Raw genomic sequence first — 9,498 nt, forward strand, 5'->3', positions numbered from 1 at the left:
CTGCTTTTGCTTTCTGATTTAGGGCTCTTTTGTAATGTCATATTCACAACAAAGTGCACAACACGCAAGGTCATGTTTTTACAAGGTCAGTCAAGGTGTGTCCAAGCATACTTGGTATTTTTGTTCATATTCACACAGCCCAATGTGCGCAAGAGGTTTGGAAGATGTAGAATATAAATGGGAGGGTCCGGTGATTAATCATTGTCTTCTCAGCCAGTCATTGGTCTCGTCCCCTTTAAGCAGTTCTGCCAATCACGGTGGGGCATGATGGAAATGGCTCATCAAATGGAGAGAAGAGAAAAGTGCAAGTCAAATAGGTAATAGTGTTGTCTGTCAGCTGCAGACTTATAAGACACAAATATTTACGGCACCACAAATGCATACTGCCAAAAGCAAATGATTTTGCCTTTGTAAGTTGAATTTATTTGTGGAGATATTAAAACACTGGGCAGCTTGTTTTCCATAGTGATGCATGGTTTTGTTTTGAAACACAATGATCCACACAACAACTATTCTCTGAAGGTAAAACTATGCTAATGATAAAAAGCAGCTAAAAATCCTTTGTGACTCAGTACCATGATATTTGTTATTGTACTTGAAATACACTTGAAATAACATGCCTCATGTAATTAGAAGGCATACTAATTATGTGCACATGTATGTTCATTGCACTGTGGAATCACTTGACATGTTCTGTTCAGTAGTCATGTAAGGCACAGTATGAATAATTCATAATGCATTACTGACAGTAACTGTTACACCATCCTCTTTTGTGCCTACTTTCAGTCTGGTGTACATATAGAATATTGTTGGATAATTTAAAAAAGGAGAATGAGGTTGATTCAAATTCAATTTCACAAAGCCCTGAAAATGAGAGTAAAGACACATTGAAGAGAAGAGGGGGAAAAAATCCAAGGTGGATAGAATGTGTTTGTGATGATAAGCCAGGATGGATTATTTTCCTGCCACTCTGACAGCCCAGATAATGCAATTTATTTAGGACGAATGGAGACGCCACAAGTGCCGCTCTTGTAACAATAGACCCTCAATTTCTTCATCAGTCTCGCCGTGCAGTCCCGCTGAATTGGGTTGTATTAAATTGCTGGCATGTTACTCCTCCCTGGTCCTCTCCAGGCTGATTCAGTGTGACGCTCAGTTCAGGAGGTGCTCACTAAGAGCGCATCGGTTGCTTTCTGCTGTCTCAGGCTTCTGGCACTGTGGCTAATTGCAAGTGTCATGCTTTTTCATAGTTTGTGCGTGTGTGTGCGTGTGTGCACACATGCGTTTGCTTGTGCAAAGAGAAGAAAACATTTTATGCAGTTTAAAAGAGGTGAAGCTAAAAGTGGAAAACTGTTCTAAAATTGTCTATGTGGATTTTTGTTTTTGTATTTTTCAAGATTTTTAGTATATTCTAACTGATAAGTGCTTCATCTCCACATCTCTGTTATGTCACATACACCTGCAGGGTTGACTTACACCATACACATAGGACTGAAAATTGATAATAGAACTATGTAAATAAATAATATCTTGGAACAAGTTAATATATTGGCAAGATAGTCTTAGTCATCTGAGTAATCCAGTGTTGATTGCAACTTTCAGCATGCTCAGTAATAATTAATGCATCGCTGTAATGGATTACATGTGGAATGTTTTAGCGGTCTTCATGCAGTGTTGTTTTCAACCCCTGGACACGCACTTTCACACGCACAAAGGTGGTGTACTGTATATGCAGGCTGACACAGGGCACCGCATGTGGTCAGACAGACAGAAATAGCTGCTCCCTCCCCTGCAGTGCTCATCAATCCTAGTTTGTCAGAGGCTGCTCTGCTCAGGCTGGGTACAGTAATCACATCGCTACACCTGCTCCATCTACAACCTTCCCTTCTAAGATATGAACACATTCTCAAAGGATGGCAGCTTTTCAAGTGGCTGAGCTGGGTTCAAGCCTCGATTCAGCAAGTATCTGAGTTGTCAGTTGTCCTTGAGCACTGACTTCCTGCCAGCTCAGTAGCTGACCAGGGTCTCTGATCTCCCTGTGCTGGGGGGGATCAATAAAGTATTACATTATCATTCTTTAAAACAGCTGACTTTATACTGTGTGTGACCCCTTGGATTAATAGTGCTGTAGTTGTGATCTTTGCAACCACATGTCAAGATTCATATCATGCAATGTATGGCCCCTTACATTGTAAGTGTTTTGGCTAAACATGGTGATATCAATCTAGACACCAGTCCACCAACTCGAGCTAAGACATATTTTACTCAAACTCACTTTGCAGAATTGCCCTTTTTTTCCTGGCTGCAACTCTACAATTGACCAGGCTTTCATTGCAGAATTTAAATCGTCTGCCACAGACTGTAACCATGATTTTATTAGACCCATCTCGCACAGTGTCACATGCAATGAACTTGCAAGTTTGTAGTTATGGCACAGCCAATAGGCACCAATAGTTTCTCTAAATAAATTAAACTCTATACCTGATTAATACTGTAGTTGAATGAAAAAAAATAAAATAAAGCAATGTACTTGTAACCTCTCATTAAATAGTGACTTTCCCTTCTAACCTCGAATTGTTGACTTAAGTAATACATAATAGTCTTGAAATCACCCAGTATTTCACTCGATAAAGCAAAAAAACAACTAGACAAAAAACTATTTTGTGTAGCAGACCATGTTTTTTCTTCTTCTCTATTCTCTTGTTAATTTTGTGACCTTTTGGATTTATCTTGGACACCATTGGTTTAGAGTGACAGTTGGTGCAGTGGGTTAAGAGCGAGAGGCGGAAGCTTGGTTTCGGGGAGGCAAGGCGGCACTGACCCTCCCCACTGTGTGTATGACCTCATAGACTGTAGTGCTGAAGAGTTCGGTGTAACACTGCAGGCTGTCAGCCTCTGTGCACATTAAATTGTCGGACTCTGCAGACTGACTGCTGGGGCGCTGACATCATCAGCACCAAACCAGAGCAGCTCCACCAACAAGTAAACGTAACCTCTGTCTCTCTTCCTCTTTCCTCTCCCACCTCCTTGCCCTCCCGCTCCGCCCTCACGTAGTTCACCTCTGTAAATCAATCACTTTGAAGTAATCTGAAACTGCAATGGGGTCTGCATCTTTGTGCTAGAGAGAGGCGTTATCTATATTTCAGCAGAAATAGGTTTCATATATCCCCCGGTGTGTATTCAACTTGCCGTGGCAGTAATTGTAGCTCATCTGCAGTGAGTGACTTGCCTGTCTGGGGACACGTTGATACATGGATCATATTCCTTTCTGTGAGTCTGTCTGCCTCTGTCCATCCTGTGAGCTGAGAGATGGAAACTTGGACTCATACAGATAACTCAGTGAGCAGCTAACTTTGGCCATGGTCATTGCAGCTAATTATTAGCTTTCCCAGGGAGTTTAAGATGCGTGTAATTGTCTTAATGGAACAGTTTTTGCTTTAACACTTTTCTGTTGTTTACTTTCTCTGCTACTTCTATACATCTTTAAGGGCAATTCCAGTTTTAAATGAGCTGGTTCTTTTTTTCATAATTCATGGAACAACTTCCTTCCAACCTCCCATCGTACTTACTGAATTATGTGGTCAAAATGTGTGTTATATATGCCTTTTCTTGCTCTGTATCATCACTAAACGCATAAAACACATGTTCACTGTAGCCACTATGCATGTGACAATATGAATATTTCACACTACAGACTCAATGAGCCATCAATGTGATGAAGACGACTGCATTTAAGCCCCCGTACTTTGCGGTTTAGCGCAGCCATCCATATGGCTCTAACTGTTGTGCGTGCCTCAGTACCTTTTAGGGATGTACTGTAGCATTAAATTTTAACGGGGCCGCTCTTGCCAGGCCCAGGTGATGGCTTATCACGCTCATAGATGGGGAACACTTGAACAGGCAGAGGCATGATCTCTGTCTCAGCAAAGCTATTACAAGGTTCAGCGAGTCCAAGCACAGCAACGCGGCGGGTGATAAGCAGGTGTACATACAGTAAATGTAAGTGCGTGTGTGTGCAGTTTTGCTCTGTGTGTGTTTCACACGTTTATTCGTGCAGAGTTCAGTGTTTCTGTCAGCACAAGCTTTTCTGCAAGCCTCCATTATGTTGCATTTGCTAACCGCTCAGCTTCAGACTTCATGGGATGCGAGACATTTCCTGTATCGCAATCCTCTTTTATGGTCCATTCTAAATCTTGGGTGTATGTATGAGTTGACATCGGGGAGTAGCTTCCCAAATATGCCACAACGCTAAGATAATCTCTCTCCTGAGAGGCTTAGAAAAAACTTAAGATGACCCCATAGAGCAGTGAAATGTCACACAGAGGAACATATTTCAAGAAACGCTGCTCAGGACTGAAGAAATGTTGCATTATCTGCTCAGTGTGAGCGAAGAAGACTTTGCATTATCTATTCTGTGACTTCAAAGCTCAGACCTGAAAGCTGAAGCCATGTAAGTCCTAATATGCCTCCCTTTTGTTATATCTGCCTTCATCTCTGTCTTTTTCATAAACTGGAGCGTCTTTCTCTTTCCTCCTCTCTCCCTCGGACTTCCTCTCTTTCTCCTCTTTTTCTTTCTGTCTTTCATACAGAAAAAGAAAGATGCACAGTAGGAATGGAAGAGGCGACCTATTTTAAGACCAGTGTGTAATTAATCATAAGCTAGCAGCAAGCATTAAGAAGGAGGAAATGTATGATAGCTCCCTCTGTGACTTTCTGTCCCTCCCTAGCTGACATTTTCTCTCTCTCTCTCTCGCATTCTCAGTCCATCTCTCTCACTCACAGTGCTGCTTCTCTATGCTAAATTTTAATTTGTATCTTCTCCTTCCCTCTTTCCTATGGACCAGGGTCTCTCTCTCCTTCATGTTTGTCTCTCTCGCTCTTTAATGTTTTCCTCTTGCATATTCATCTTTAGTTTCACATGCACACACACACACACACGCACATTTCCTACTGTAATTATGAAAACTGCAAAATGTCATCTGAAGAAATGAATGTTTAAACGCTGAACCAGTCACATCGCATTTTAAGTTACCTGTTACATGGCTGATTCCATGCGTGTTCATCCATTCGTGCAGAAGATTTCTTTGGGCTGAGATGTTGCTGCAGTCGCACAATCCATAAGTGCTGTCTCATTTCTGTGCAGTGTACATGTGATGTCACAGCTAAGACTACTGTTTGTGGACAGATGGTGAAGAACGCAGTCTCATTTGTGTGTAATAAGTCGTTACTAATTGTCTGCAGATTGGATCAATGTCCTATTCTGCTACCGCTCAGCACTGCCACCATTTATCAGTGCTGGTATATGGTAGCTGAAGAAAAGTCCTTTAAATCTCATCATTAAGGCAGTTTTGCTGGAACTGGTGAACTTTTGTGGAGTACAATGGACCTATAGGAATAAATTTTTAGGGTTTCTAAGGCATCTAACACATGCGTACCCACACGCACGAAAAATCATGCACTCAGCTTTGCTCCATTTTTTCCTATCAGTTGGTGACTTCATCCACTTAAATCCTAAGGAGCTTATGAATTACTTTTTAAGATATGTCACTCTCATTTTTTATGATGGCAAAGAAAAACCCTGTGCAGTATTAATGCAGATAAAAACACAAGCCAGAACTACTGTACAGCATTACCTTGTGTGGTGTGATTGACTGGGAGAATGGCCGTGAGAAGTACAGCTTTTGGCTACTGAGCCTTCCTCACTGGGGTTACTTGATGACCCGGTCCTTAGCTGTCAGTTACACTGTGTGCATCACTGCTTTTTGCATAGCAGAAGATACATGTCCGCCTGGGCTGTGATTCAAAGTGGAGAGGTATTTGTGTAGCTCAGATTTAATACCAAAACTGCATGCAGAGATACTTACATGTCAGACTTATCTTTGGCAGTACTAGTGGGACAGATTAATGCATAAGGAGGGGTTTGTAGAACACGCAGGTATATTTTAAGATGTCACCAGCTTAAACGTAAGATATAAAATGGTATTTTGTCACTGAACTCTTGCCTCAGGCAGTTTGATCTTTACCTCAGCATATCGGATTTTTGTTTTTGATGTGACCAGACTGACCTTTGATGTTTATTTTGGGTCAGGTCAATTTGTCAAATACCAATGACTAAATACTAGCTAATGACATTCCCATCAGCCCCAGCTGTACTCTCTGTTAGCATTTCAGTCTGCATACTAACATTGTCATTGTGAGTATGACCAAAGTAAAATGTGCCTCACAGAACTGCATGGCTGTAGACTCTTAGTCATGTTCAATTATATATTTATTGCTTTATAGACCTCTCCTACAGATATTTTCACATGTCACAGAAGGAAAATTACATGGCTGATTATCTTACCTGAAAAAATATTGTCATAACACCTACATAAAACCTAGAAAAAATGGGTGTAATAAGGTATTCCTTAAGGTTTCTTGTCCATTTTACCTAGTTTGTTTAAGGAAATTAACTTAATCCCTTACAATGAACTATAATGTGTATATATATACGATATCGAAATCAAAATTAAATTTATTTTTGTTTAAAGACAGCAGTCATGTTACTTTCCTAAGCTAAGCGAGCTACCTTTTTAACCTTGATTCTGCTACTGCCTAATTTGCAGTATGACATGCTGTATCCTATACTTCAAGTATTTCAGGTAGCACGCAGAAACACACACACACACTATTTCAACTCCATAAAATGTCACCTTGATCTTTCAACAAAGACATTAAATTTCACAGTGGATTAGAGAAACTGACCACTTGAAAGTGAAGGTCCTGTAAGCATTTTTGTATAAAAGTGATGCACAAGCTGCTTTGAGAAGCATTTTTTCCAACAATGTATCATTTTGACATTTTGGATTTCACACAAAATGTGCCTAGTCCAAATAACTTTTCACATCACATCACCTAATTTACCTGCAGAGTTGCCGTGGACACCAGCTATGGAAGTAGATTGAGGTACTTACTGATAATCTCCATTTTCCCACACACTGAACTTACTGTTGGTGACATGCTTTCATCCACTCTTGCTTGATGCGATGGTGGAATGGAGAACATACTTATGTTGCAATGTGATGGGAAATGTGGCAACAGCAAACAAATCATTTGACCATTCATTTAACAACACTCATTAACAAGTCACATCACATGTGGTATTTTCTATGTTGTTGGAAACTGAATAACATCATGATTAATCATAACTGTTACAGTGGTTGGGGAAGCTACCATCAGACTGTGGCTACAAGCTACTCCTCACTCACTCCATGTAGATAAGGTAACACAGTTAAGATTTGTTACTTGCTAATTTCAGCAAGCTACAAGCTACAGTAAAGCTATATCACACCGAATTACACTGTTAAATAATGTAATAATGAATGCACTTTTAGTTTAACTGACCAGCAAAGTATAGTTCCATACACTTCACCGATGGCTCATGATTACATTAAACTGGTCCTGTGGATGGATGGATGGAAAATGACTCAAACAGCTCTTTCCCATCACCTCTTTCCTCCATTTTCTCTTCTCCATTACCTGACTTTTTTAGATCCAACCAGGCACTCACATTGACCATATCCTGTGTGTTTTTTTATCTTATTTTATGTGTCATGCACTGCTCAACACTTTCAGATTTTACCATCTCCATCAGTACATCGTTAACCTTTAAGCAATGTATGTTTTCAAGGCACGTACGATGTTGTTTTTTTCCTCCCCGCTGTTGATTTAAGAAATGAGCCTGTCTCTAATGGTTTTTCTCATTCAGCGAATCACTTTTATGCATTTTCAAAGGCAGCCTTTCCATCATGTTCCTTGCCCAGTGTATCAACAGCAGCCTCTCTGCAGCAGGGGGACTCTATCTCCCTGTTTCACAGGAAATTGAACACACACTCACGTTACTGTATATATCACCAGTCTGCAATGAGTCAGGGTCAGGCGAACATCTAGAAATACACACACGTACACATATGCATAAACACACCCTCTCTTTCACATGCACACATACACACACAAATGACAGAATTCCCAGACTTTCAGGGGAACTGCACTCTAAGTTCTGCACAGCATCTCTCTGCTCATACATCATTAAGTGAGGCTGGGTGTTATTATGGAGAAGATGCAGTGTATTAGATGGCCTGACAGATTGTGTCAGGGTCTGCAATCCTATCAGGATTGGATAATAAAAAGACAGTTAATCTAGCCAGTCCTTCTTTGCACACAGAATAAAAATATAACGCTTGCTCTGTGCTCTAACCGTCCTTGTCAAATTCTCCTCCTCCTTCCGTCCCATCCTAAAATATAAGAGTAATAATTACGACTTAATCTCTTCAGTCTCCACCATTCATCCGCCAAAACATTTCCCACGAAGGGGTATGGAGTTATAGCCCAGCGATGTAAAATATGTTTATTACTTTCTCTGCAACTCTGTAATATCCCATAAAAATAGGTGCCCCGCGCCGGTATGCATGACTGGGTGATGATCAGCTAATTTATGAGGACCTTGGCTCATCAGTAGGACCTGGGATGGGAGGCAGGAGAACGGCAAGAGGGGGTCGACTCAGCGCATTGTCCTTCGCCTGGGTAGCATCAGTCATGATAAACAGGGGCACGACAGACGCAACAACAGCCAATCCGTCACCTTGCAGAAAGTCATAGAGACAGGGAAGGGTCTGCGTACTGTCTGCCCACTATACTCTTCCTCTATCTCTGTCAGAGCAGTGAGAGGATGGGCTCAGGAAGGATAATGAGGGGGGCATAATGCTGGGTCACTGCCGCCGTAGTTTGTCAACATTCAAAGCACTTTCATAATGCTTTTTCTCTGTAACATAAATTATGAATTCATATGTAACACCCTCCCCTCTCCCACTCCCAATCTATCTGTCTTTACAGTGGAGAATAACCCATGCCAGACCAACCCCTGTCTCCACGGAGGGAGCTGCTTGCAGGAAGGTGACGGCTATAGCTGCTACTGTCCTCAGGGCTTCTCTGGAGAGAGCTGCGAGATCGGTGAGTCACTGCCAGGTCAGGGCTGAGTGGGGAAACCTCAGAGGTCAGCAGCTGCAGACAGATTGCCGTGTCACTGTGGCATAAGGGAAAGAGAGGCAGGCATATGTTGTGATAGCATATACCAGATGTATTCTACTGTGAAATGAATTCAGGAGGAAAGCACCAGCAAGTTTTCCTGTGTGGGTTTTGTTTCTTTATTTGTTAGTAGGACTCTGGATCCAGTCTTAGTGCACTCAAAGCCAAGATGAGCTTTCCTGTCAGGTCCAGTAGTTTTGGATCAAGTTCCCTGACTGCAAGTGAACAGGGAATATCCATATGCTGCAAGTCAGCCAGTTGTGACAAATGTTTCTGAATGTGTGCTATATGTACTCAACTGTGTGTGTGTGTGTATTTATGTGTAAGTGTGTTTTCACCTTCTGCCCCAGGAGTAGGATACAGCTCATCGTTCCACTCAGCTGTGTGATGCAAGAATGTGGCTGTCAGAAAATGTGTGTCTGTGTCTGTGTGTGT

At 41.5% G+C, this 9,498-nt stretch overlaps 1 protein-coding gene across 1 annotated transcript in view; it reads left to right on the forward strand.

Annotated features, from left to right (window-relative positions):
• Positions 1-9,498, forward strand: part of ncanb (neurocan b) — a 93,004-nt gene that overhangs the window by 37,807 nt on the left and 45,699 nt on the right. Inside the window, exon 9 of the mRNA XM_035652735.1 lies at positions 8,872-8,988. Within this exon, the coding sequence (XP_035508628.1) occupies positions 8,872-8,988 (117 nt within the window). The remainder of the gene's footprint in view (positions 1-8,871; positions 8,989-9,498) is intronic.

This window comes from Morone saxatilis, unplaced genomic scaffold (genome assembly GCF_004916995.1).
Source record: "Morone saxatilis isolate NCDOM2014 unplaced genomic scaffold, NCSU_SB_2.0 Contig12, whole genome shotgun sequence".
Classification (NCBI taxonomy): domain Eukaryota; kingdom Metazoa; phylum Chordata; class Actinopteri; family Moronidae; genus Morone; species Morone saxatilis.